The sequence below is a fragment of the Rattus rattus genome, chromosome 1 (genome assembly GCF_011064425.1).
Source record: "Rattus rattus isolate New Zealand chromosome 1, Rrattus_CSIRO_v1, whole genome shotgun sequence".
Lineage (NCBI taxonomy): Eukaryota > Metazoa > Chordata > Mammalia > Rodentia > Muridae > Rattus > Rattus rattus.
This window is the reverse complement of record NC_046154.1, coordinates 156,263,345-156,291,282: the sequence shown is the minus strand read 5'-3', so window position 1 is coordinate 156,291,282 and position 27,938 is coordinate 156,263,345. Positions and strand designations below refer to the sequence as shown.

The following is a 27,938-nucleotide window of genomic DNA, read 5'->3' as shown; positions in this document are numbered from 1 at the left end:
AAAAAAAAAAAAGAAGAGCTCAGGGCTGGAGAGATGGCTCAGTGGTTAAGGCACTGACTGCTCTTCCAGAGGTCCTGAGTTCAATTCCCAACAACCACATGGTGGCTCACAACCATCTGTAATGAGATCTGATGCCCTCTTCTGGTGTGTCTGAAGACAGCTACAGTGTACTTATATAGAATAAATGAATAAAAAAAAAAAAAAAAAAAAAAGAAAGGAAGAAAGGCAGCCCAAAAGCTAGGTATAGAGGCACACGCTATAATCCTAGCCCTCGGCAAGCACAAGAATCACTGCAAGCTGGCGGCCAACCTGGTCCGCACAGCAAGACCCTAGCTCCAAAGAAAACAGGACTCCCAGCTCATGGGTAAAGAAGAAAAGGAAGATTTAAGTTGCCAGTTATATATTTATAGAAAGATAACCCCTGGCTTTAAATAGATATGTACATACAAATATGAACAAACTTAAAAAAATACAAACCCTCGGCTAACAAGGGGGCCTCTGGGAACCCCTCACCCAAGGGAACGGCATAAATCTGCTTTTTAAAAATTAATTTTGGCCATCCTTGCAACAAGCCTGAAGTTAGGTGGCTTACCCATAAAGTGAAAGTCAGAGGAAAAAAAATCAGTTTCCACTCTTGAGTTCTGTATCTCCAAAATTAGGGGTACATGCTTTTTCTTTTAGCTAGTGTAACAGGATAAACGGGGGTGGGAGGGTTGACCCTGCAGTGGGTTAAGAAATAAGATACACTCATTTAAAGGGGGCGTGTTTCACCTGCTCTGAGAGCAGATGGTAAGATAAAGGCATACAGACCCCAGAGAAGTCCCCAGTTCCCACACCTCAGAAACGCACTGTCTAGACTAGGTCCAGACCCTTAGTCTTTGCTCTAGCCACCTCCTATTTCTTTGGTATTGTCAGAAAACAAGATTCCGTTCCTGGGTGTTGGGGAAGGGGGAGAAGAGGTCATGGGCTTCCTCTAAGTACTGAGTGAACAATTTAAAATGTTTCCCTTTTTAAAGTATTTTAAAATAAATCAAACTCCATCCTGTGCTGTACACAGCCCTTTTGACTCCCTGACATTGACTGAGGAAGGAAGAGAAGGGGTGTCATCGTTGGAAGGGCCGCCTCACTTTCTTCCGCCGTTTAGGTTTGGCTTCTCCCTTGGGTACTGAACTGTTGGGCCTGGAGGTTGAAGTAGTCCCAGGGCCAGGGTGAGGTGCGGCAAAGAAGTTCCCATTGGACATCGGCCCTGGAGGTACTTGAAAGATCCGGCTCAAGAAATCCTGCAGGTCAGCAGGAGGGGACTCTGGAGTGGCCCTGAGGGAGCAAAGACATAATGAGGCAGGAGACATTACAGTTGGCTACAAAAATTAACCACACACCAGGTCAGTTCCTAAACTTCCTAGAAAGCAAGGCATCTGAGACCACACAACTGACACAGTAGTAAGTGAGAGAAGAATCACCTTTGTCGGCCACTGGTGCCTGGTACCCGAGAACCAAATGAGATGTGGTAAGGAACTCGGTGGGTATCTGGGGAGATGCCCACACGCTGGCATCCAGCCCACTCTGCAAAAAGAGACGATTACCCAAAACATTCATTCCTAGCAAATGAAATGAAGAAATAAGATCTTGTATTTAGAGGTCAGAAGTGTACCTGTGATGTCATACACCTTCCCATCCATCAGTGCAAAGTAGGTGATCTTGAGGCCCAACATGCTTGACTCTGCCCAGAAGTCTCCTTCCTCAGCAGGATGCAACCTGTTACACTCAGCACAGTATCTGGCACTCTTGGGTTCCCGGTCCATTTCAAACCTCCTGCAGCCCAACACAATAACTGCTTAATACTTTTCCTGTGGTCATTACTGTCAAAGATGGCCCAAACACTAAAGTTACCTTTATTCAGCCGTGATACCTGCTTCTCTAGCCTCTGCCTTCAACGCTCTTCTTTTGAGGTCTTGGTATGTAGCCCAGGCTATACTTACATGTAGTGCTTCCACCTTAAACTACCAAGTACTGATGCTACAAGGGTCTGTTTCCACACTCTGCTTTCACATTTCTATATTTAAGCTATTTTTTTCTTTCATGTTTTGATAAGCATATAACAATTACAGACAAAAAGAGCTTTGATTATATTTTCATACATATACACAGTGTATTTTGATCCTATGCACCCTCTATTTCTCTTTTCTCCCTCCCATTCCCATTACACCCTAAAACTGTTGTTCTATTTCCATGTTCGCTGAGAGGTGGGGAGTGAGCTAATCAGTTTTATTAGGGTTGCTTACAGGGGCATGGGCACCTTATCAGTGGCTATACAACTTAAGGAATTTCCTCTCTTCCAACAACCACTACCTATAAGGCCTTGTAAAGCCTTTCTTTTTTTTCTTACTGCTTATTATATAACACATACACCCCAAAAAGCCATACCTATGTTAAAGATTTTACAAAGGTGATTGATTAGAATATTGACTATGGGGCTGGAGAGATGGCTCAATGGTTAAGAGCACTGACTGCTCTTCCAGAGGTCCCGAGTTCAAATCCCAGCAACCACATGGCGGCTCAAAGCCATCTGTAATGAGATCTGATACCCTCTTCTAGTGTGTCTGAAGACAGCTACAGTGTACTTATATATAAAATAAATAAATCTTAAAAATATTGACTATGGAATCTGAATATTGCAGGTCTATAGGCAAATTATCTTGGGCTCTCTTTACCCTTCTGATAGCTATCCATTGCCCCTATGTCTCACCTCACAGCCTCCTGACTATTAGGGAAGCCCTTCTGGAATGTACTAATTAATACACCACTAGCTTCCACAACTCAAAAGCTAAGAGTATCATCCCACTACATGTGAGGCCTACCAGACATTCCCATGAATGTAGTTAGAAAATATCTCAAGGGGGGTTAGAAACATGGTTTAGGGGTTAAGAGCACTGTTGCTCTTGCCAAGGACCCAGGTCTAGTTCCCAACACTGACATGAGGGCTCACAACCATCTGTAACTCCAGTTACAGGAAGTCCAAACCCCTTTTCTGACCTTTGCAATCACCAGACATACATGGTACACATATATACATGCACTCAAAACATTAATAGATAAATTTTAAAAAAATGTAAATGCTTGTTTTATAGATTTTGTTCTGTAACTATAAAAATTTGGGCTAGTGAGATGGCTCAGTAGAAAAGGTACGTGTCACCAAGCTTGATGATCACAGTTCAATCTCCTAGGTCCACGTGGCAGAAGAAAACTCCCACAAGTGTCCTGGGACTTCCCCACATGTGCACCTCTGTGTACACACATATGCATGCAAGCAAATGGATATACATGAGTAAATGTAATTTTAAAGATTTTTTTTTAAAACGTTCAGGAGCTGGAGAGATGGCTCAGCAGTTAAGAGAGCACTTGTCACTCTTGCAGAAGACATGGTTCTGACTCAGCACCCACATGGTAGTTCATAACTATCTGCAACTCCAGTTCTAGGGACTTCGATGCCTTTTTTTTTAATGGATAGAATCTGGGTGCCATATTTTATTTTGTTTTTTAATTTTTTTTTATATGTAGGAGTGTTTGTTCATCTGTATACCACATACATGTCTGGTGCCCTTGGAGGTCAGAAAAGAACACTGGCCATCAGATCCCTTGGGAATGTGTCATGGATGGCTGTAGGCCACCAGAGTTGCTAGAAATTAAACATGGGTCCCTGGAAGAACAGACAGTACTTGACTGCTGAGCCACTCCAATCTTTTTTTTGTTTTGAAGATTTGTTTTATCATTTTTAAGTTATCTGTATATGTGCCTTTGAGTATGTGTGCATGACTGCAAATGCCCTCAGAGCCGAGGAGTCTGGCTAGAGCTGTAGTTAGACAGTTGTAATCCACCTGTTGTAGGTGCTGAGAGCCGAAATCGGATCCTCTGGAAAAAGATCAAGTGCTCCTAACCATGGAGCTGCCTCTTCAACCCTAAGCCCTCAATTGCTTAGTAGCAGGTAAGAGTGGGAGGCGTGGGGGTCTTTGGTGACCACCCCTAAGCTGCAGCTGCCCCCCACCCCATGTCTCATACCTATGCTTCCCTTGGCACCGGCTGCACATCATCGTATTCATTGCCTCCTTGAGGTCATCTTGTAGCTTCGACAGAAACTCATTCACCGAGCGGCTGAGCTCATTCTCTGCCATCCGTTTCCTAAAAGGAGAGAGGCTTTGTGAGTCAGGGTACAAGGCACAAAGAGAGACAGGTCTGGATGCCTCTAGAGCAGCAAGCAGTTCTCAACCTTCCTAACTAATGCTGTAACCCTTTCATACAGTTCTTCGTGTTGTGGTGACCCCCTAACCATAAAATTATTTTTGTTGCTCCTTTATAAGTATAGTTTTGCTACTGTTATGCAATATATTAAAAATAAAATATATAAATACCTGATATGCAGGATAGCTGATATTCGACCCTTGCAAAACAGTTGTTGGGAGTCAACAACTCACAGGTTGAGAACCACTGCTGTAGAGGCTGCTGGCTAAGTTAAAATGAGAATTTAAGTTCTTTCTGCCTGACAGCCTCCACCCTCAAGTCCAGGGCCTTCCAGGAGAGGATTTTCCATCTACTTCATCTGAAATGTCCCATTTCAAACTCACATCTCATATTCCTTCCGCCTCTCTGGATTGCTGACAATGTCCCAAGCTGCCCGCAAAACTTTAAAGGCCTCCTCAGCCCGGGGATGGTGATTTTTATCAGGATGGACCTATGCAAAACACAGAAAATTTTCATCACAAATCCATTCCAACCCTCCCCTATCTCAGGTTTTGTGTGTGTGTGTGTGTGTGTGTGTGTGTGTGTGTGTGTGTGTACTCATGTACACCATGTGTGTACCTGGTGCCCACAAAGGTCAGAAGGAAGTGTCAGATCCCCAAGAATGGGAACTATAGGCAGTTGTGCAGTTGTGAGCCACTGTGGATCCTGGGAACTGGACTCTGGTGTTCTGCATGAGCGACCTCTATCCTCTAAATCATCAAGGCAGCCTCTTAGCTTTCCTTAAGGTTTTTAAGAGCTAACAGATCCTGCTGCAGTTGAAGTTGTAGGTAGGTACAGCTGTCCAGCACGAGTGCTGGGAGCGAGCTGAACCTAGGTCCCCTACGAGCACATGCTCCTAACTACTAAGCCATCTCTCCACCCCCTCAAAGATAGTCTTATATCAAAGAGTTCTCTTTCATTATCCTTTGGAGAATCCGTATAGCTTAATGGTCAATTACTCTAGCTTTGCAGAGAGATCTGAGTTTAAATACAGGCTTTCCTTTTAAGTTGTATGGTCTTGAATATTTTTATCTGTTATAGATTTTTAAGAGGATTAAATAAAAATATATATTAAGAAGCAGGGAGATGGCTCAGTAGGTAAAAGTGCTTGCTGAGTTCAAATCCCCACACCCACATAAAAGCTGGACTATGCCTAGATCAAGCCTCTATAATCCTAGCCTTCCTACAAGATGAGAAGCAGACAAGAGAATCCTCAGAAGCCAGCAAACCTGACATAAGCAATGGAGAGAAAACAAGAACCTGACTACACAAAGTGGAAGGCAAGGTCCAACACCTGAAATTGTCCTCTGACCCCCCCCACGTGTGTGAGCACATTCACATACAGCACAACACACACAAAAACCCCATATAAAGCCCAGATTAGCTCCAGTCCCATGCATAAGTAAACTCTTTACTCCCAGACAAACAGGGATGTAAGTCACCCTACCTTGCATTTTGGTTTTATTAGCAGTCTGAATATAAAAGTTTCCAATATGTTACACCTTCAAACCCAATTCGTTTCCAACTCATCCAAAGTTAGAAGTATGAGCTTGTTCCTATAATCCCATACTCTGGGTTCATGAGTTCAAAGACAGTCTCCTCTCCCTCTACTCCCACCTCCCTGACTCTTCCCACTCCCCCTCCCCCTCAGATCAGATGTAAGCTCTCAGCTACTGCTCCAGCACCATGCCTTCCTGCTGCCATGCTCCCTGCCATGATGGTCTTGGATTCACTCTGAAACCATAAGCAAACCCCCAATTAAATGCTTTCTTTTGTAAGTTCATGGCAACAAGAGTAACTAAGAGACCCTTATATCTGAAACCTTCTACTAGTCTGCCTCTCTGTTCCAGAACTGAAAGTCTATCAGTCTTTCAGTTACAATCTCAGCCTTTTCTCTACCACAAATAACAACCCATCTTCCTACAGCACCCTGAGTGTTCCCATTTGCACCAGCAGAAGTAGAGATGAGTATCATCACTTACACCAAACAAAAGGCTGCGTCTAGACTACACAGTCTCAAACTAATCTAAGCTAATCTAGTCTCGAGCTTTGTCTGAATATGAATAAACATTCACACTGCAGCCTTCTTTGTATAAGAAAAGCCAACAGAAATTCTGTCCCAGAGCAAGAGAGATCTTTGCAGTAGAACTGGGTACATAAAGAATGGGACAACTCCTCCAAGAGAAGTTGGAAATGTTAGTAAGAATAATGTTGCCCAAGAGAAGATATCTGCTAGAGGTTCTGAAAGTGGAACAAAAGAGTTCTACTACTATTGTAACAACTTGAGGGGGAAAGTAATTGTTATCCACTCTAAGGATATCCCAAGCCAACCACCAAGGAATGCATTTCCCCCCAAATCTAGTTCCTTGCTAAGTTATCAAGTCTGGAGTCTTCCTGTATCTTTAATTGTCTGGGAAAGCCTTACCCAAGGCTCTTTATGTCACATTCCTCTTTATGTCACACAGCCACTATAGTAATTTGAAAATAGAAACGTTTTAACAAGCCAGACCCATAGATTCAGTACAAGTCGGCCTCAGCTGCAGCTTTATACATATTACTTACATTCATAATGTAGCTCTACCTGTACATATAGAAACAGCAACAGCCGAGCTAGGGGCTTTAGCTCATTTCTAAGTGCATGCCTAAGATGAGCAAGGTTCTGGGTCTGATCCCCAGCACTGCCAAAAAATAATAATTTCCCTCAAGTATATAGTGTATCAAAACTCCCACCTACACAGTTAACAAAACCAATCATGTCTTCATCATAACATATGCATGATACACATATATTGATGTATGCTCCTCTTCTCCTCCCTTCCATATTCTTGGTCTTAAAATTCCTGTTTTCAGTTTAAAATGTACGTACCTCAGTGGGAGAACACCTGCCTAGCATGCACAAGTCTCTGGACTCTGTCCCCAATACCACGAGAAAACGGAAGCTGTTTTCTTCCTGGTCCTGGAATAACAACTCACATGCACATCCTGAGCACTCCCACACTAGGTCTACACTTGCCTCTCCAGGAAGAGACAGATTTTCTCCATGGTAAGAAATCTCGGGCTGGAGAGAGATGGCTCAGCGGTTAAGAGCACTGACTGGGGCTGGAGAGATGGCTCAGCGGTTAAGAGCACTGGCTGCTCTTCCAGAGGACCCAGGTTCAAATCCCAGCAACCACATGGTGGCTCACAGCCATCTGTAAAGAGATCCAATGCCCTCTTCTGGTGTGTCTGAAGACAGCTACAGTGTACTTATATAGAATAAATGAATAAATCTTTAAAAAAAAAAAAAAAAAGGCACTGACTACTCTTCCAGAGGTCCTGAATTCAAATCCCAGCAACCACATGGTGGCTCACAACCATCTGTAAAGAGATCTGATGCCCTCTTCTGGTGTGTCTGAAGACAGCCACAGTGTACTTATGTATAATAAATAAATAAATCGTAAAAAAAAAGAAAAAAAAGAACTTTCCCTTTGGTGCTGGAGAGGTGGCTCAGGGGATGAAAAGACTTGACGCTCTTGCAGAGGACCCAGGTTCAGTACCAGTTCCTACATAGTGGCTCACAACCATCAGTAACTCCAGCTCCAAGCGATCCACATTCTTCTGATCAGTTTGGGTACCAGGCTGCGTGTGGTGTATACACATGTGTGGAAGCAAACCTAAAAAGATCATTTCTGGGGGTTGGGGATTTGGCTCAGTGGTAGAGCGCTTGCCTCAGGGAAGGCAAGGTCCTGGGTTCAGTCCCCAGCCCCTAAAAAAAATTTAAAAAAAAAAAAAAAAAAAAAAAATCATTTCTTCTTGATTTGCCTTGGGCTGGGACCTCTGGCTGCTGTGCTGAGGTCAATGACAAGGAAGTCATCACAGTATCCCAGGACTGTGCTGATGGCAGTGGTTTGTCAGTAGACATCCAGAGACATGCTAACTGCCATGTAGAGGCAGGAAAGATGCACAGAAAGCCGCCCTCCACCAGACAGCACTGGTGGGCCACAGACACACAGAGGTCCATGCCACACGGTATGAACAAAGGCCCTGGGTACCTGGGCGGTATGCAGGTCCAGATGCAGGGCTTTGAGTTGATCCACCCCAAAATCCCCATCATCTATGAACTATTGGAGCACACAAAAAGGCTGATCCTGCTGGTCCAAAGCAGCAGTGTCCCCATGACACTGGGCCAACAGGATAACCCAGAGGAGTCCGGGTGAGAGGTCAGAGACCGCAAACCAAACTCACTGCCGTGAACTCTTACGTGAAGATGTGTGGCCAGAGGATATACTGTGGGACACTGTGAAGACACAGCTTCCACAATGAGACATTCTCTGTGCTTTGTTTTGTTTTCTGTGTGTGTGTGTGTGTGTGTGTGTGTGTGTTTATTTTAGGTGGGAGTTTGTAAAAGCAGACAGGGAGATGAGTGGGACTGGGGTACAGAATGTGAAACTTCCAAAGAATCGGTAAAAAGTTTTTGTTGTTTTATTTTAAAAATAGTTTCTTGGGGGCTGGAGAGATGGCTCAGTGGTTAAGAGCACCAACTGCTCTTCCAGAGGTCCTGAGTTCAATTCCCAGCAACCACATGGTGGCTCACAACCATCTGTAATGGGATCTGATGCCCTCTTCCGGTGTGTCTGAAGACAGCGACAGTGTACTTACATACATAAAACCAATAAATAAATTTTTTAAAAGAGATAGTTTCTTTAAACTCCTCTTTTACCATTCATGGGGCTATTGTGTAAGCCCAGCCTTTCCAAAGCAAAGGCAGGAAGATCACAAATTCAAGGCTAGCTGGAGCTACACAGCAAAGCCATACCCCAAAACAAAACAAGTATCCCTTTGTTCAGGTGACAGCGACTAAGTGACTGTCTGACTAGGCTCCTCCCTACCCTAAGTAAAGGAGCTTCACTTAGCTGTAGCAGTATAAGTCAATCCCTTCCTTTTATATTACATGCCCCCGACACCCCAAAAAAGACCTCATGACTAAAGACTTAAGATGGAGAAAAGTCAGATTCCTAGTCAGAGAAACGGCCTTATGACTCTTTCCTAAGAATGCTACCCCTTAGCTAGGCATGGTGGCAAAACCTGTAAGTCACAGCACTCACAGATGGAGCCAGGAGAAACCATGGGTTCCAGGTTTGCCTGTACACAAAGTGAAACCCTACCTCAAAAACAAAACAAGGGAAGGAAATCCTCCAGCTTCAAGTTGGCCTCCTGCTTACCTTCCCTCAACTCTACACTCCCTAAAACCTGGAACAGAAAATATGGGAAAAGAGAAACAAGAAGAAGCAAAGGATACTCACCATCACCGCTAGCTGCCTATAGGCCTTCTTTAGTTCAATATCGGATGCTGTAGCTTCAACCCCCAGCACATGAAAAGGGTTTAGTTCATCTTCAGGAACCCCAGCCATGGTCAAGAGTCGGGCGACTTCCTCTTCAGGCTGGCAGTATCGCCCGCTAGCTACATGGGCAGTGCCCTGTCTCTGAGTCCTCTGCTTGACCCAGGGCAGCTCTAGCCAGCCCCACTGAATTACTCTCACCAGCTGCTGCCATGGTCTGCTATCTTTCAGCAGAGTCAAGAAATGATGCAAGGCTGGAGAATCCAGCCACGAGAACAGCCAAGCGGCCTTATCCCTCCAGCCTAGCCGGTCGCCCAGTCCCACCAAAAACCTCCAGCCCAACTGCAGACACCCCAAAAAGAGGGCTAGAGCCAGGAGGAGGAAAGCACCCACTACCCTAAGCAAACGGATGAACAGCCCTGCCACACTGAAGAAGCTCTGACTTAGAAACTGGAACATCACTCGGGCCCAGCCCCCCAATCTCCTGGCCCAGACCCCCACCCAGATTCGGAAAAGGTCCAGGTCACTGCCTTTCAACTTCCTGCATGCGTAAATGAGATAGCCACAGGTTTCCACATACTCTCCCACCAATACCAGCAGTTCAATCAGCCACCAGAAGCCTGCCTGTCCAAGCTGACATAGTTCCTCTACTCCCCACAGTCCCAGGCCTCTGCGCTTATCTGTCTGACTTCGTTTTCGGGCCAGCCGATGACGGCCTGGGGCCTTGGGATCTCTGCGTCCACTGTCCCGAACATCCTCCTTGGTCAGAAAACGGTGCCTCTGCCTTCGGGACGGGGGTTTCTTTCCACTGGACACACGTGAAAAATCACTGGGAAATTTAAGAGGTTCCTCATCATCGTATTCTTCTTCTAACTCTTCATCTTCCCCCAAGGCTGGAGAGGTGCAGTGGTGGCAAAAGCTGCTAGAAGAGCCGTCTCCTTCCTCAGAACAAGTCCCTTCAGGGACCCCAGGGCTTCCCTGGCAGTTACAAGCAGATGGAATGGGAAGAAAAGAAGGACTCCCATCCTCCTGGTACCCAGTCTCATTCTCTCTTGAGAGTTCCTGGTCCACTCCTGACTCTTCCGAACATGTCTCGCTCTCATCAGGGTAGCCTCCTTCTCTAGGTGGTCCTGGACCCCTTGGAGGACCATGGCTTGGATCCGACCAGTGGGCTGGGTTTGGAGGTTGTGTGTACTTAGGGTCGGAGTGCTCTTTGAGGCAGCGTGTACCATTAGGAGCAGTCTCTTTCGAGTCCCTGAGTCCTGAGAATGAAAGTATTTCGGGGTCCACAGAGGATCCTGATGTAGTGAGGGAGGAACCACCACTGTGGTGGACTCCACACAACCCTCTTTCTCCCGGGTGCTTCTGGGCCATGACCCCGGGGCTTCCTGAGGATTTTAGGTCACTGCCATCATTGCCTGTAACAGGATATCAAGTTGGGAACGGTCAAAGATAGAACCAAGAATTAAACAATCTCAAAATGACATAGTCAATGTATCCACTCCCCAGACAGTGTTAGCTCAAATTCTTTGGGGACGGATATTCGCAAACCCTAACAATAAACGTAAATTAGACTGACCACAAACCTGCTTGCACCAACCCCGATCTCAGAAACCCCCTTACCCCCTAAATCTTTCTTTTTTCTTCCTTCCCCAGGAAGCTAACAATCACCAATCTTGGAAATGGGAAGGGGGCGGGGGGGGGTGCCGCAAAGGGTGTGGTCGGGGAGTGGGGAGATTACTCTTAGAAAAAAGACTGCCTGAAAGAGGGAGGCCGCAATCTGTCAGAAAAGGGTGGGGACCGTGCAGATCTAGAGGAAAAGCTGAGGGCGGAGCTTCGAGATGCCCCTGCAAAAGATCACCTAAGAACCCACCGACTGGGCACCAGGGGCGAAGGCGACGTACCGAAGAGCCGCGGTAACTCCTCCCCCCCCTCAAGCAGCTGCGCCTGAGGCCAGGGGGAGCTACAAGAGCAGCTCCCCCGGCTCCGCCTCCCGCTCACGCTCCGCTTCCGCCTTCCGTCCCCGCCACGGCCGCCTACTTCCACTTCCGGGGTCACCGGGGAAGGAAAGAGAGAAGCGGTTGGCCAAAGCGCCAGCTTACGCAGCTGGCGCGGAGTCAATCGAGGAGGCAGTGCTAGAACATCCGGCCCCACCCCTTAAAGTGCCCTCGACCTCCACGCAGGTCCCGCTGTAAGCGAGCTGAAGCCTGCGTATTATATTCCTTGTCACTGCTGAAACGGAGATGAGGGGCAACCGCCGAACCACACACCGTCTTTGGCGTGCAGACACCCAGGGAACGCAGAGGAGCCGGCGACCCTGTAGGCCCAGACCCTTCCCTGTCGGTTGCCCAGCCAAGAGGAAGCTGAGAAATGTGTGTCCCGGACTAGCCAGCCCCCTAACTACACGCAACACTTCTCCAGGACCCAGCTGGCGAGCTCCCAGGCCGCTGATCGGCTTCCTGCGAACACAGCGCAAGGGCCGGGACAGGGAATGCGGCTAGGGCATCTGGCTCCACAGAGCTCAGAACCTAGCCCAGCGTAACAGAACCCCGCAGTCATCTGCATACTGCTTTGCATTTCATTTACATAGTAAGCTTTGGGTCGACGCCAGCACGCTCCCCCATCCCTAGCAGACCCTGTTGGAACCTCTCCTCTGCACTCCTAAAACCTTACAGTTCTGTCAGTGTCCCTGCCAAGCCCGTCTTGCTCCACAAGTTTTTTTCACCCCCATGAATACCCCCAACCAGCACTAGTTAAAAACCCTCTGCACATCCCGGATCCCGACCACCCGGTTCTCCAGAAGACAATACTCTAATTCTCTGGGAAGTGGGAGAAACCAAGTTGGACCAGCGGGTGCTTTGGGACCCCATTTGGGCTTTGAAAACGTAAAGTTGTTAATTAATCTCCTTAGCATTCAGAGACCTTCCGTCTTAGTCTTGGTGGTCATCACAAAACTCTTCATTGGTATGGTTGGGGGGGTCCCTCGTCCTAGATTAGAGAAGTGGATAGCCTGAGTTCCCCCATACACAGAGGTAAAGATTGAGGGGGCCCGCCCCGTGATGTCATCTCCCCCCCCCATACACACTCCCTGTCTCCTTCCCCTACAAACCCCCACCCACAAGCTAATTGCATTTAGCTCACAGGGTTCGGGCTCCGACTTGCCTGAATTTAGGGAGCCACGAGCCCAGTGACCCAGGAGTGTGCCTGCGGCCAACAGCCACCCCTACGCCCAGGGCCTCTGGGCTGGAAGGAAGCTGGAGGTCTAGGGAAGCAATTCCACCCCTTTGCTCTCCTCAGCCCTGCAGGGTGGTGAGTAGTTAACACCCTTCCTGACCTCTCCTTGTTTTGCGTCCCAGACTCTTAAGCGATTGAGAAGAGCCCCGGGAGTTCTCCAATCCTCAGCCTCAATAGCAGAAGGAAAGTGCATCCTCACCACCCTACTTCTGCAATAATATCCCAGTGCCAGCCTCTCCTCTGTGATCCTTCAGGATCAGAATCAAATCCCATTGGCAGCCCAGGCGTGCATGGATGAGAGGGTGGGTGGAACAATCCCCATGTGAGTCTGAGGCGAGTAGCAAGTGGATACCAAGATATGAGGAGAAGGGCAAGGCGCCTGCCTGCTTCCTCCGTGTAGGGCTGTATTCAGCTATCCCCAACAATTCCATCTCAGCATGAAGCCGAGACTTCAAAATCTCGCAGAGGCTGACTAGGTGACTCTCTGTGCTTACTTGAAACTTCTAAATGTCTGTTCCCTTTCTTCCTCGGGGATTGCATTTAGCCCACAGTGTTTGGGCTCCGACTCGCAGGAGTTTAGGGAGCAATGAGTACAGTGGCCCTGGGGGCTGCCTGCAGCCAACGACCACCCCTGTGCCTAGGAAGGACCTCTGGGGCTGAATGAAGCTAGAGGTCTAGGTTCTCCTCAGCCCTGCAGGGTGGTAAGCAGTTGTTCAGAGACCCTAAGGTGACTCATCCGCTTCTCTTCATTCCTCTCCTCACGTTATTAACCCTACCCTGTCTGGTTCAACAGGGTTTAGTATTGAATCTCAACTGCAGATGAGGGGAGTTGCTTTTTAGTTGGAACAAGTCACTTTTCAAGAGAAATGGAAGTACAGAGTCCCCAAGGTTTGTGGTTCCTGCTCTCTGTTCTCTTCCAGATTCACCAACTCCTGCCGGATAGCTATGGATGGATGAAAGGAGATTACTCTAACCTTCCACTCTGTGACCATGGAGAAAGCCTCCTTGCCTCTGACTTTAACATCTTACCCAAGGCCCTTTAATCAACAACTCCCAGAGCCTCCAGACCCAAGATGCATCTTGGAACCCCAGGACAGCCTCGCCCTGGCCCCTGCCCTTGTGTGTGCCCTTTGCTGCTGCTTTGGAATCATCTACTGCTGCCTCGGTGAGGGCGGGGCCTCGGTGAGGGCGGGGCCTCGGCGAGGGCGGGGCCTCGGTGAGGGCGGGGCCTTGGGGAGGGCTGCCAAACACTGTTCTTCTCAAGAGTAATGCCAAATGTCCTCCTTGCTCCCAGGCCACTTCACCTCCTCTCTCAGGAGATGGCTACCTTCGGAGTTTTCCATACTGCCTCTCCCAGCTTCCTGTTATTCTGCCTGCCCGCACCCTCTGGCTCTCACCTCTGCCTCCAGTATGGGCTTTTCCTCTGTCTCCTAACTCAGAATTCCATTCCTAGTTTATCCTTCTGACCCAAGATTTCAACTCTCCCCAGCATCTGAATCAGTCTGTGGTGATTTCCCATGTACCATTGCTGGATAACCTAGACAGACACTGTCCTGCTTTCTTTCCACGGTGCATCCACTCTACCTCCTGGTTTCTCAACCAGTCCCCTCAGGATTTCTGAATGCCGTCCTCCTATCGCTGGGCATATACTTTTCTTTGTCCTTTCCTTGAGGTTCCCAAAGTGTGCTGCTCCAGGCTTCTCTCCCTGGTTAGCTGTTCTTTCCCAATACACCAGAACCATCCATGTAGGACCCCCCTTTCTGCTTCTCAGTGCTTCATGCCTCCCTCCCCAGGCTACCGCTGCTTCAAGGCAGTGATGTTTCTCTCCGGTCTGCTGTCAGGCGCTCTAGTGATCTTCCTGCTGTGCCATAAGGAGCGAGTGCTGGAGACACAGTTGAGCCTGGAGGTGAGCGCAGGCATCGCCCTGGGCATTGGACTCCTCTGTGGCCTGGTCACCATGCTGGTCCGCAGTGTTGGGCTCTTTCTGACCGGTCTCCTGCTAGGTCTGACCCTGGGTGCTGGAACCTTACTGGGCACTGAACCCATCTACCAGCCACATTCAGCCTGGGTGCCAGTCGGAGGACTGATGGGGCTGGCACTGCTGGGAGCCCTGCTCACACTTCGGTGGCCACGTCCGTTCACAGTCCTGGGCACAGCACTGCTAGGTGCTGCGGTACTGGTGGCCTGTGCTGACTACTTCTTGGAAGGACTGGCCCTAGGCACTCGGCTGGGTAAACGCCTGCAGGCACTTCCAGAGCTGCCTCCTCTTTGCTGGTATAGCTGGGTCTTGCTGGGAACCTGGCCAGTCTTGGGGGCTCTTGGGACGCTGGCCCAGTGGAAACTCATGGCTGAGGAGCGTGGGAGCCACACCAATGGTGAGTTAATGCCCCTACGTCCACCCCCGGGGTACAAAAAGCAGCCGACCTGCCCCTACGTCCACCCCCGCATCCTGTACTCGAGGGAAGGGAAAGATGGAGAGATGAGGGCTGGGGAGGATTCCCACGTCAACCAGAGCAGGGCACTGAAGGAAACTTAAAGCTGAACTAGCCAAAGGAGGTCTGGGTAGAACGAGAAGAAGAACTGCCGGGAGGTGCAGGGCAGAGTTATTTTAGGATGGTTATGAGAGCCAGAGAAGGGTAGGAGAAAAACGTAGAAGAAAAATCAGTAACCGTAGGGAAGTTGAGGCTTGAGAGACCCACAACAGTAGGGTCACGTGGATTTTTGTGGTGTTTGGTTCTGTTTGGGGTTGGTATTCAGGGCCTAAAGAAGCCCCCTTGAATCTATGTTGCCTCCTCCCCAACAGTGATCTTGAGCCACCAGCAAAGGCACCTCCAGCTCCTTCGGCTCCATCAGCAAGAGGCGAAGAGGCACCGGACCCCTTCTGGGACAGGACTGTGTGGAGGCAGATGTCGGAATCAGCTTCCCCCCAACATCCGGAGCCCTGCTCACAGGCCAGCTCCAGTGAGTAGGACGTTGGGACACCCTCGTTGGAGGGGATGGTGGTAACCAGGTGATGGCCAGGATGAGCTGGGGGCTCTGACCCAGAACCTTTTTTCTACTCTCTCTCTACCCTGTACCCATTTAGAGTTATCAGCAGAGTCTCCGTGAGCTTGAGCTGGTACCAAGCCCCCAGGCCACAGGCCCCCACACCGTCCTGGACCTTGATTCTGACTGCAGCTCCACCGTCCTCCTTACCACACCTCACTGAGCCTACCCTCCAGTGACACTGACACCCTGATGAGGGTAGGAGATTGCCAAGTGGATACACAGGGCCTGAGCCCTTAGGACCCATACAGATTTTCCTACCTCTTGGACTTAGGGATAGGTTCTGTGCCCAGAGCAGCCCTTTTGGAGACAGACAGAGGAAATTCTCGTAAAGATGGGGGAAGACTGAAAGGTACAAGCACCTACCTCCGTCCAGTAACAGAGGTGCCATGGTCCCTAGAGACACTGACTCCAAACCTAGGAGGTGTGCCCAGAACAGCTTGTCATCACTTTCTCTAATGCTGAGGTGTAACCCAGAGTGATGCCCAGAGTAGACAAGTGTTCTACCACTGAACTACAACCCAGTCTCAAAGACTTGTTTTGTTTTCGTTTGGGTTTTGGGGTTTTGGTTTGGTTTTTGGTTTTGGTTTTTTGTTTGTTTGTTTGTTTTGTTTGGTTTGGTTGAGGTTTTGCTGTTTCATGGCAGGACTTCTTTGTGTAACCTGGCTGTCCTACAACTCACTCTGTAGACCAGGCTGGCCTTGAACTCACAGGAATCTGCCTATCTGTGCCTCCCCAGTGCTGGTCACCACATGCACCACCACACCCAGTGATAGGCTTTTTGGCAGGAAGAATGACACAGAAATGCTCCAAGATCTCCCAGTCCCCAGGCTCCTTACTGGGGGTAACTGGGCTTCTGGTTGGCCTTTCTTCCTGGACCCTATACTCTTGAATCCTGCTACCTCGGTGGGAAGCTCCGTCTTCCATGGTGCTCCCCCCTCTCCTCAGTGGAGGAAGACCGCAGCATCTGCCTCAGCTACCCTCTCTCCAAAAGCTGGCTCCTTGTCCTTTTTCTCAGAGGAGTCTGGTCTTAGGGCTGCACGGTAGTCAAGTGCCTTCTGTCTCTCAAAGTAGCTTTGCTCCTAAACCAGAATTCGGGTCCAGCCACTGACCATTCTAACTCTCCCTCCTCTGACTCTCCTGACTGAAGTCTATGTCCTGGTTTCCCAGACATATTACAGAAAACATATCTTTCCCCTGGGCAGCAGATCTGTAATGACAGGGAAGAAGAACAAGGGAATTCGGGAATAAAATGTCATTGAAAATTCAACTGGGGAGCTGGGCCTCTACTATTGCTGCTTTTGACTTTCTTTGCACCACACAAGAAAGCTAATCTGCCCCCTCAAGATCTGCTGTGGCACCCATGTCACATACACTACTATATATAATGCACACACACACACACACACACACACACACACATATATATATGTACATACACTCAGACACCCAGTTCTGTCCCAGGACATGAAGCTAGCCTTTACTAATCACAAACATTCCAGAATCTGTCAGACGCTTCACGTACAGAATTTCATCTACATAACAATCCTGTAACATTGATAGTAACCTTATTTTGTTAATAGGGAATCCAAGGTTTGACAAGGTTAATTCGCTGGCCAAAAGCCATAGTCAGGTGGCTCAAGGACTCCAGATCCCAAGCTCAGTTTACTGGCCATGACATTTTCTTGCACTTTATGTGTGAGGTATACAACCCAGGTGTCCAATAGTGTAGCTGTTGGCTATTGCCTCTGGTCAGCTAGAGACCCAGCTGGGAGCCAGACATGGTAGCACATGCCTTAAATCTTAAAAAAAAAAAAAAAAGTGGGGGGTTGGGGATTTAGCTCAGCGGTAGAGCCCTCGCCTAGCGAGCTCAAGGCCCTGGGTTCGGTCCCCAGCTCCGAAAAAAAGAAAAAAAAAAAAAAAAAAGTGGGTTGGGGATTTAGAACACGGGAGAAACCCCATTTGAAAAAGTGGCAGAAGAACCCCGAGGGCCGGGGTTTGATGCCTGAAACCATTTTTAAAAAAAAAAAAAAAAAAAAAAAAAAAAAAAAAAAAGCCAGCTAGGCATGGTAGCACACGCTTTTAATCCCAGCACTCAGGACAGAGGCAGGTTGGTTTCTGTGAGTTCAAGTTAGCCTAGTCTACATATACATAGTTTCAGGATAGCCGATAACCATAGCCAGTGCTATGTAGAGAGACCCTGTGGGGAGGGGGGGTGTCCTGATCAACAATTTCCCTCCACCAGAAAATAGATGTCACACTTGAAACAGCCATATGACAAGAAGAAATGGGGACTGGGGAATGACTCAGAATTAAGCAGTCACCTTCTAGGAACACTGGAATGTGGCATCCAGAATTGGAGTATCTAGGGGCACTAGGTCAAGTGCCCATCTGCACAACCCTAATGAGCAGACACTGACTAGTTCTCAGGCCCCTAGCAAGGTGACATTAGCTGAGGATGAGAGGGAGGCAGCGTCTGTGGCAGAAGGAACGTCCAAGACTGAGTCCACGGTTGAAGGAGTGGTCACATCCCCAGTTAATGAGTTAGTGTCTGGAGTCCGAGGACTACAGTGCATCCAGTGTGTCGTATTTCTGGGATAGCCCTTTGCCACTCGAAGTTGCTGGTTAAGGCGCCAGTACTCTTTGCCCTTGAAGAAGTAGACTTGGCCATCTTGCCAGCTCATAGCTGCCGAGGGTTGGTCTGGCACTCCAGTGAAAAGTTCCTTGATTGGTTTGGGGTAGCGACTGAGGTCAGTTCTGGTCAGTTCATCCCATTGCCAGTATCCTGAGCCCTAATTTGGGGTGGATGGGGAGAAGATAATGAGGAAAAAGTTTTGGGACTCTATAAGCTGAACCAAACTATAGAAGGTGCCTCTTTAAGGGTGAGACTGTCGCTCCTCAGAAACGATTACCTAGAGTTCTGTCATACCTTAAAAAGGAACACCTTCTGATTAACAGGCCAATAGAGAGCTGCATCCAGGTTGGGTTCCACTCTGTTGAGTTTCATGGGAAAGCCAGGAGACAACTTGAAATCCACATACCGCCACACCTTGTTTCCTGAGAGTGGTCAAAGGAAGAGCAAGCCACCTCGTCAGCAGATGGGCCTTTGAGCCCTCTCTCAGAAACGTCTCAATGCCTTCCCCACCCAAAGCTTTACAATGACCAGGCCCTTAGACATGAGCCAAGAACCCTACTTACCCTTGAAGAAATGAGTCCGCCGTGTCCGGGGAGAGTAGACAGCAGCATCCAGGTTTCCAGGCAGCCCCTCCCAAAGGGCAGACACTCGGAACAAGGGCCCTGGCCCTGAATCTGTTACAGTCCACACATAGTCACCCTTGAAAGCATAGGTCTTGCCCCGAGGCCCTGAGAGCAGAAGCATATCAACAAGTTTAAAGAGAATGACTCTCAAGTATCTCAGGTGGTTTCCTCACTGGCCACTGATGAGTTATGAAAAGGGCAGAGAAGGAAGACATAGAGATGAGCCTCTCCTTTGTTGTTCACAGCCCTCCAGTCAGTCAACCATCCCCTTTGAAGACCTAGTGCTCCACTCCAGGTACCTTTTACAACTTTTCCAACCAGGAGCAAAGCCTTCTCTAATAGGCATCACAGTGAACCCCATTTTGTTTTGCTTCCCTGTGTGTTCTGTTGGTTTTTCAAGACAGGGCTTCTCTTCATAATCTACCTCACTCTGTAGACCATGTTGTCCTTGAACTCAGAGATCCACCTGCCTCTGCTTCCCGAGTGCTGGGTGGGATCAAAGGCATGTGCCACACTGCCCCAGTACATGTGTTTTTATAAGGTGACAACCATGGTAAATGCTTACCCAGATGTTTGTTTGTTTGTTTTTCTGTGTCGTCCTGACTGTCCTGGAACTTGCTCTGTAGACCTGGCCTGGAACTCAGAGAATTACCTGTCTCTGCCTCCCCAGTGCTGGGATTAAATGTGTGTGCCACCACTGCCCAACTGCCCAACTACCTTGCCCTCTTTCAATTTGGCTCTGAGTGTTCCCTCCCTTTGCTACACACATCTTCCCTGGTTACCAGCCACTTCCTGGAGTCCAACCCCCAGTGCTCCTGTTGTGGTCCCATGTCATCCCCCCTTGTCTAGACCTTGGTGTTAACAGACTGCCGCCATTGCCTGTCAACGGCATGTTGGGGAAAGGGTCTCACCTAGCATCATGGCATCCACTTCACTGCTGCAGGGGTTTGGCATGGGACTGGGTTTTGTGGTCACTGTTGACACAGTGTGCATCTCAATCTCTTCCTCCTCATCTTCTGGCTCCGGCCTCCTCTTGCCTGTGAGGTGAAGTAAAACAAGGTAAGAAATCCAAACACTCAGCCTTTCTGCCTGTCTGCTATACATTTTCATCAATGGCCCCACAGAAAGAAGAAGTGAAATTTAAGAAGTTTCCCTTGGTGGCCAGGATATACAGGAGACACAGCTTTGTTCTGAGAAGCACCAGCAAGGAGGAAATTTCCAAGAATGTATACTCTGCATCTTCGAGAATGGGGTTGCTGGGCATGGTGATGCGTGCCCTTAACCCAGCACCAGGAATGGGTGCAGAGGCAGGTGGACCTCCGTGAGTTTAAGGCCAGCCCCGAGGAGCTTCATGGCAAGTTCCAGGACAGTCAGGGCTACATAACAGAGACCCTGTCTCAAAACAGCCACCACCAAAAAAATTAGGGTGTGAGGGAGAAAGTCCGGGAAGGGTGATCAGACATAAAAGAGTCAGAATTGGAGACGGTTTCTGAGGATGAATAGCTTAAAGAACTGGGCAGCGGAAGAGAAAGAAGCCAAGCCAGTTCACACCATGAAAGCTAGTATTGTCTCCTGGAGCCTGGAGTCATTATTCAGATTGACTCTTATGCTCACCATAGAGCGCCTGGATCCCTGCCACATCATCCGGATGCAGCCTGAAGTAGGGCTGGTAGCCAGCGTAGACAGGCGCCATGAGTGCCTGGGTATATCGGGAATGCCCAAGTCCCAGGGCGTGGCCCACCTCATGGGCCGCAATGATGCGTAGGTTCACTCCCTGGTAGGTCCCCTCGGTCCAGAATTCATCTTTATCGAAGTGTACACTGCCAAGCTCTGGGATGTCAGCATGGGCCAGGACCTTCCCTGGACGGAAGAAAAGATAATAACGTTAGCGCCTACGCTGACAGAGCACACCCTGCGGGCTCTATACTCACGGGGCTGTCAAAAGTGATAAAGCACCTGTAAGCACGGCACTTGGAGGGTGGACACAGGCGGAGCGGAAGCTCGGGATCAGCCTCAGGGGCATAGTGGGCTTCGTGTCAGCCTGAGCTACGTGAGATGCAGGGTATACCACCATACCTAGTAGCTCCAGATTTCCCAGGCATCCCTCATTGTAGCCCAAGACAGAAGCTTCACCTCCCCAGCCACTCTTTTCTCTGTGTCCCAGTACCCTCTCAGGTGAAGTTTGAGAGAAGTTTAAATGAAAGCCAGGCATAAGGTTGAAAGAGGAGACTTTGTAAGGACCCACTAGGTGAGAAGCGCACCTCTGCATTCAGAGTACATGGTATAGGCAGACAAAACCGACAACCTCAACTTTACGGTCCCAGAGTAACTAGCTCAAGGAGGCAATTTGTTGCTGAGGTCTGTAAATTGAGAGCTAAGAACCAGTACCTACCAGGCCCATCAAAGCTGTTGGAGCAGTATGGGCTTTGGCGGCCATGGAACGAGAGGCGGATATCAGCCCAACCAGCTTTCACCTCCCGGAAGGTCAGGGGGGCTACATTGCTCCAATACTTAAAGGCTTGATGCAGGGCTGCTCGGACTCTGGAGGGTGAGAGGGTGGAGGGCACGTTCAAGATGCGGAATGTCAAGTGCTTCTTTCTCCAGTGGCCTGGTAAAGGGACCGAAAGTGAAGTTAGAAACACAGGCAGGAGAGCCGCCCAGGGTGAGGGTACTCAGTGCCCTTCTTAAGGTAATGAGGGCTGGAGAGATGGCTCAGTGGTTAAGAGCACTGACTGCTCTTCCAGAGGTCTTGAGTTCAAACCCCACCAACCGCATGATGGCTCACAGCCATCTGTAATGATGCCCTCTTCTGGTGTGTCTGAAGACAGCTACAATGTACTTATATAATAAAAGGGGAGGGGGGTGTTATTGAATACTCCAGACTATCCCAATGCCACTAACACAGGCTGCCCTCTCCTTCCCTTCCCAAGCTCAGTCCTCACCCAGAAGCAGGTATTTCAGAGTCTTCTGGTTGAAAGGATCCTCCAGACCACAACGGGGCTGCTTCATACGGGCCCTTGTGGCATCATCCATCTGACCGGAAACAGGCAGTTCAGATGCTTCCTGGAAAGTTCTAGAAAGAGAGGGAGAGAGGTCTACAAGGGCAGGTGGATCTAGAATGGCTGGAAATTGAGGATCAATCTTTGGCCTCTTTGTGCCCAAAGTAATGACAAAGACTGGTACAAAAGCTGAAGCGGACACTGCAGTCTCCAGTGCTCACAACTAAGAGTTTTGTCTGCAGAAACGGCAGCACTCCAACTCCATTTTCAGGATATGTTGAGGAAGACTGCCCTGAAGTGTTGCCTTCCTCCCCTCCTCCTTACTTTTTGACTTTCTGATCTAGTGAGCACCTCAACTCCACTCCCTGGTCACCTCTGGAGCATCTCCCTGCACAATCACCACGCAACCCCCTTCAGTCGGCTAGACTCACCCCCCCAGCCTGCACCAGGACAACGTCAATCCATAACTTTACACCTGTAGCACCTCCTGTGGGCTGTAAGTAACTATCAATATTTTAGCTACGAAGGACAGAGCCTCCCAAGGAGTGCTGTGGCCTGGGTAGGTCCATTGGCTGTGATTCTCATTTTGTTTGTCTTTCAAGACAAGGTCTCTCTCTAGCTTAGGCCAGCCTCAGACTCCTTCCTTAATTTCCTCAGCATGGGGATTGAAGATGCGAGCCAGCATGCCTTGCTGTTTGGGTTTGCTTTTTTTTTTTTTTTTGGTTCTTTTTTTCGAACTGGGGACCGAACCCAGGGCCTTGCGCTTCCTAGGCAAGCGCTCTACCACTGAGCTAAATCCCCAACCCCGGGTTTGCTTTTTTTTTTTTTTTTTTTTGGTTTTTTTTTCGAGCTGGGGACCCGAACCCAGGGCCTTGTGCTTCCTAGGCAAGCACTCTACCACTGAGCTAAATCCCCAACCCCTGCTTTTATTTTTAAGATGTATTTATTTCAGGGCTGGGGATTTAGCTCAGTGGTAGAGCCCTACCTAGGAAGCGCAAGGCCCTGGGTTCGGTCCCCAGCTCTGAAAAAAAAGAACCAAAAAAAAAAAAAAAAAAAAAGATGTATTTATTTCTTTTTATTTTATGCATATGAGTGTTTTCCCTGAGTGTATGTAAGTCTACTCCCTGCATGTATATAAGTCTATTCCGTGTGGATTGCCTACAGAGACAGAAAACAGAGGAGTCATAGATGATTATGGGCTGCCGTGTGAGTGCTAGGAACCAATTTGGGTCCTCTGTAAGACCAGCCAGTGCCCTTAACCACTAAGCCATCTTTCCAGCCTCATTTTGCTTTGTTTTTGAGACAAGGACTGACTGTGTATTCATGGTAACTCATTCTGTGATCCCAGCAGACAGGAGGATTAGGAGTTCAAGGTCATCCTCACTACATAGCATGAGACTCTGTCTCAAAAATCAAAATGGGGGTGGGAGGGCTGGAGAGATGGCTCAGTGGTTAAGAGCACTGACTGTTCTTCCAGAGGTCCTGAGTTCAAATCCCAGCAACCACATGGTGGCTCACAACCATCTGTAATAGGATCTGATGCCCTCTTCTGGTGTGTCTCAAAACAGCTACACTGTACTCATATACATAAAAATTAATTAAAAATTAAAAAAAAAATCAAAATGGAGAACTAGAGAGATGGCTCATTAGTTATGAGAATTTTCGCTCTTACAGGTTCAGTTTCTAGCATCTACGTGGTGGTTCCCAACCATCCTTAACTCCAGTTACAGAGGGTCTGATGCCCTCTTCTGACCAGCCTGGGCATCAAGCATGCATGTAGTGCACATACGTTTATGCATAAAATAAAATTAATAAATCTAAAACAAAACTTTCAAATCAAAATGGGTCAGTGAGATGGGTCAGTAGGTGAAGGGCTCGCTGCCAAAGCAGACTATGTGAGCTCAATCCCCAGGACCTGCATGGTGGAAGGAGAGAACTGACTCCCACAGCTTCTCCTCTCATCTTCCCATGTGTACCATGGCATGTGCACCCACATCCACACCCATGCAGATATACAAAAACAATAAATGTCATAAAAAGCTTTAAAACAGGATTGGGGATTTAGCTCAGTGGATTCAGTCCCCAGGTCCGAAAAAAAGAAAAAGGAGAAAAAAAAAAAGCTTTAAAACAAACAACCCAACTTAAACTAAGTGGGTTACAAAGAAAATAGAATAGAGAAGAAAAGATTCCAGAGGAATGGAAGGGGAATGAGAGGGTATTGGGGCAAAAATGACCAACACACATACATGCATGCATACATACATACATACATACATACACACACATACACATACATTCATACATAGATATATATTCATATACATACAAATACACATGCATACATATACATATACACATATACACACATACATATATACACATATACACACACATACACATACATTCATACATAGATATACACATATATACATATACACATGCACACATACATATACATACATACTCACGCATACATACATGAAACTGTCAAAAGCAATACAGTAAAACATGGAATGACAAGGGCTCTAGCTCGGTGTGGTGGCTCACACCTATAGCTATAGTGTAGTGGAGGCTGAGACAGCCAGATTCCTAGGAGTTCTAGGCCAGTCTAAGCTACGCTGTGAGAATCAAAAAGTAAAAATCAAGATAAATTCTCATCGTGTGGTCCAGGTTAGTCTCCAGCTCTTTTGTTCTTAGCTCAGCGGTGGTGCCACACAACTTAAATCCCAGCACTACAAAGGCAGAGTCAGGAGTACCTCTAAGCTCAAGACCAGCCTGGTCTACAGAGTGAGTTCCAGGACAGCCAGCCAGAGCTACCCAGAGAAACCTTGGAGGCGTAGGTGGGAAGGGAGCATGGAGGAGATACTCATTCTTCTGTGTGTTTCTGTGTAAGTAAATGTTGTTTACATAAGCTCAAGTACCCAAGAAAGCCAGAAGAGGGCAGCAGATCCCATTACAGATCCTTGGGAGCCACCATATAGTTGCTAGGAATTGAATCCAGGACCTCTGGAAGAGCAGCCAGTGTTCTTAACCCCTGAGGCACCTCTCCAGCCCTACTCTACAAATTGTAATGCTTGTCTCTGCCACCCCAGTGCTGAGATCACAGCTGTGTGCTGCCACACCTGACCTGTGTCTCCTCATCCCAACTCTCCACTCTCTTCACTTTCCACCACTCTGAGTAACATCATCGTCCTACAGGGCCCTGCTGTGAGTCAAGCAGAGGTGGGCCTGGGGAGAGGGAAGAACTTGACACCTCAGCTATGAAAGTTTGCACCTTGTGACCTTAAAGCCTCACCTTAGAGCCTCTGTGATATCTTCTAGCCTGAAGTCATCAGCTCCTTCCAGAGGTTTCTGTAGATACCCATACTGCAACAGGTAATCCTATAATAACATGCAGATTGAAAGAAGGTTAGTCTCAGGGTACAGCTTCCAAGTGACCTACAGGAAGCTGTGTGTGGTGGTGCATGTCTTTGATCCCAGTGCTCTGGTGACAGAAGCAAGCAGATCTCTTTGAGTTCAAGTCCACCCTAGACTACATAGCAAGTTCCGGGCCAGGCAGGGATATGTAGTGAGACCATTTCTCAAACAAACAATCCAAAGGCCAGATATGAGGAATAGATACAGAAGGACTGTGTGCATACGTGAGGTGCCTCGGAGGGGACAAGGAAAGGGCAGGAGGTGGGCCACAGAGACCAGGAGGCAGAGCAAGTAGAGCGAGGCAGGAGGGTTGGAGGGCAAGAGGAAAACCTAGAGGAGATTGTAGCATGTGTATCCCTGTCATTCCCATGCTCTGAGCCCTCCTTTACCCAGAGGACTCACCACCACCGCCTCCTTCTCTGCAGGCCCCAGAGCCCGGCCTGAGACTGTCACAGGAAGTAAGAAGGCCAGCCACAGCTGCTGCCAGTCCATGGTCCCAGCAGACAAGAGTTCCAGAAGCTGCCTGAGCCCTCTGACCTGGGACTTCTGGGAACTTGGAGGAACAGGGCTAGGCAGGGGACTCTTACCTCCAGGTCTTTGCTGTCAGCCTCTGGTCCTCTTTATAAACCTTCAACTGTAGAGAATGGGGGCTGGGGGGACAGTGGGAGGTGACTCAGCCCAGAGAGATGTTGCAACTCACCATTAACTCCTGCTCTACCAAAGAGCAGAAGCCAAAAATGCCCCTGACATCACCACCCCACCCCCAGAGCCCTCTGCTGGAAACCAGATGACTTTCTGTACTGTTCTGGGGTCTGCCTCCTGGCAGTGTGAGAGCCAGAGTTTCTAGAGAGGTTAGGATAGGCCCAAGGCTGTTTCCTAGAGTTGGACATTCCTGCTTCTCAGGAATCTGGGGCCAGCAAACCCTTAGCTTCACATGTCCTGACAGGAAAAAAATCAATAAGAGCAAAGAGTTAGCAGGCAGCAGAGGCAGCATGAGTTTCAAAGGGAAGCGGTCAAGATGAGGCCTGCTTCTGCTGCTGCTGCTGCTGCTGCTGCTGCTGCTGCTGCTGCTGCTGCTGTCATTGGACAGCATCTCTCTGTGTGAGCTATCTCGAAACTCCCTATGTAGACCAGGCTAGCCTAGAACTCACAGAGCCACTGTGCCCAACTTTGATCAAATCGTGAGTTTAAGTCAGAGCCTAGTCTTGCAGTCTGGCCTTGAGCTCTTGAGCAAAGTTTCTTAAACATTTTCTATTTATGACTCTAACATTTCTTAAAGACAAAAACAGGACTGGGAAGATGGTTCAGCCAGTACACTTTCTACGCAAGGATGAAAACGTGAATCAGGATCCCCAGTTCTCACATAAACGTAAAAAAAAAAAAAAAAAAAAAGTAAGGTAGAGGGTCGACAAGATGGCTCAGTGAGTCAAGACGCCTTCGGCCAGCCTGCTGACCTCAGTTCACTTCCTGAAATGCACACAGTAGAAGGATAAATCTGACTCCTACAAGCTGTTTCTTGACACGTGCATAATGGCATGAATGCTATCCCCTCCACACACATACACACTAAATAAATAATATAATTTTCAAAATTAGGGTGAGCCAGGCATAGTGGCACATGTCTTTAATCCCAGTGAAGAAACAGGCAGATTTCAGTTTACTTAGCAAGTTCCAGGGCAGCTAGGGCTATATAATGAGACCTTATCTCAAAATAATAATGATAATATAATAATAATAATAATAATAATAATACTAGGAAGAAGAAGAAGAAGAGGAGGAGGAAGAGGAAGAGGAGGAGGAGGAAGAGGAGGAAGGTAGAGATCTATAGAGAAAGACACCTATCAACCTCTCATACAAGGGAGACTATATCTTGACCCCCTCCATGAATTAAAACAAATTTACATATTTATGAGATAGGTGTACTTGTTTATTTTTGGTCAGTGTATCTTCTCTTTTTCAGAGTTGATGTGTTCTTTTTTCTTTTTTTGATGGATTTTTTTTTACCTTCGTATATCTGTGGGTCTTTTTTTTTTTTTTTAAATCTTTTAATATTATTTCATGAGCATGGGTGTTTGGCACCATGTGCATGTAATGCCTACAGAGGCCAGAAGAGGGTGGTGGATCCCCAGGAACCAGAGTTAGAGCCGGTTTTGAGCCACACTGTGTGAGTTTTGGGATGTGAACCCAGGTCCTCTGGAAGAACAACCAAAACTCTTTAACCAATGAACCATTCTCCAACTTCGTGTGTTTTGTTTTTTGAGATGGAGTCTTAAGTATCTCAATCTGAACTCATTAGGTAGTCAGAATGACCTTGAAGTCCTGACCTTCCTGCCTCTACTTCCCAAGGGCCAGGATTACAGGAATGTACCACCACCATTTGTGGGCACTGGGG

The 27,938-nt window shown here is 48.1% G+C and overlaps 3 protein-coding genes across 4 annotated transcripts; 1 reads left to right on the top strand and 2 right to left on the bottom strand.

Moving 5' to 3' along the window:
* Positions 1–383: 383 nt before the first annotated feature.
* On the bottom strand, positions 384–11,631 carry Dnajc14 (DnaJ heat shock protein family (Hsp40) member C14). Its single transcript, XM_032909264.1, has 7 exons — positions 11,467–11,631; positions 9,558–11,011; positions 4,620–4,726; positions 4,057–4,176; positions 1,652–1,812; positions 1,461–1,563; positions 384–1,314 (listed from the first exon to the last, which is right to left on the bottom strand). The coding sequence occupies exons 2-7, from the start codon at positions 10,965–10,967 to the stop codon at positions 1,104–1,106; spliced, it is 2,112 nt and encodes a 703-aa protein (XP_032765155.1). The 5' UTR covers positions 10,968–11,011; positions 11,467–11,631; the 3' UTR covers positions 384–1,103.
* Positions 11,632–12,837: 1,206 nt separating this feature from the next.
* Positions 12,838–17,142, top strand: LOC116906544 (transmembrane protein 198-like). The gene is made up of 4 exons (XM_032909250.1): positions 12,838–13,992; positions 14,621–15,202; positions 15,631–15,788; positions 15,913–17,142. The coding sequence occupies exons 1-4, from the start codon at positions 13,818–13,820 to the stop codon at positions 16,033–16,035; spliced, it is 1,038 nt and encodes a 345-aa protein (XP_032765141.1). The 5' UTR covers positions 12,838–13,817; the 3' UTR covers positions 16,036–17,142.
* A 797-nt stretch (positions 17,143–17,939) lies between these two features.
* On the bottom strand, positions 17,940–26,174 carry Mmp19 (matrix metallopeptidase 19). Of its 2 annotated transcripts, none has more exons than XM_032909236.1 (9): positions 26,134–26,174; positions 25,425–25,510; positions 22,073–22,203; positions 21,523–21,738; positions 20,745–20,990; positions 20,042–20,167; positions 19,071–19,235; positions 18,802–18,929; positions 17,940–18,664 (listed from the first exon to the last, which is right to left on the bottom strand). In XM_032909236.1, the coding sequence occupies exons 3-9, from the start codon at positions 22,161–22,163 to the stop codon at positions 18,299–18,301; spliced, it is 1,338 nt and encodes a 445-aa protein (XP_032765127.1). In that variant the 5' UTR covers positions 22,164–22,203; positions 25,425–25,510; positions 26,134–26,174; the 3' UTR covers positions 17,940–18,298. The 2 variants fall into 2 exon arrangements, with proteins under 2 accessions (XP_032765127.1, XP_032765120.1); XM_032909229.1 differs by lacking the exon at positions 26,134–26,174 and adding an exon at positions 25,949–26,121.
* Between the last annotated feature and the right edge of the window lie 1,764 nt (positions 26,175–27,938).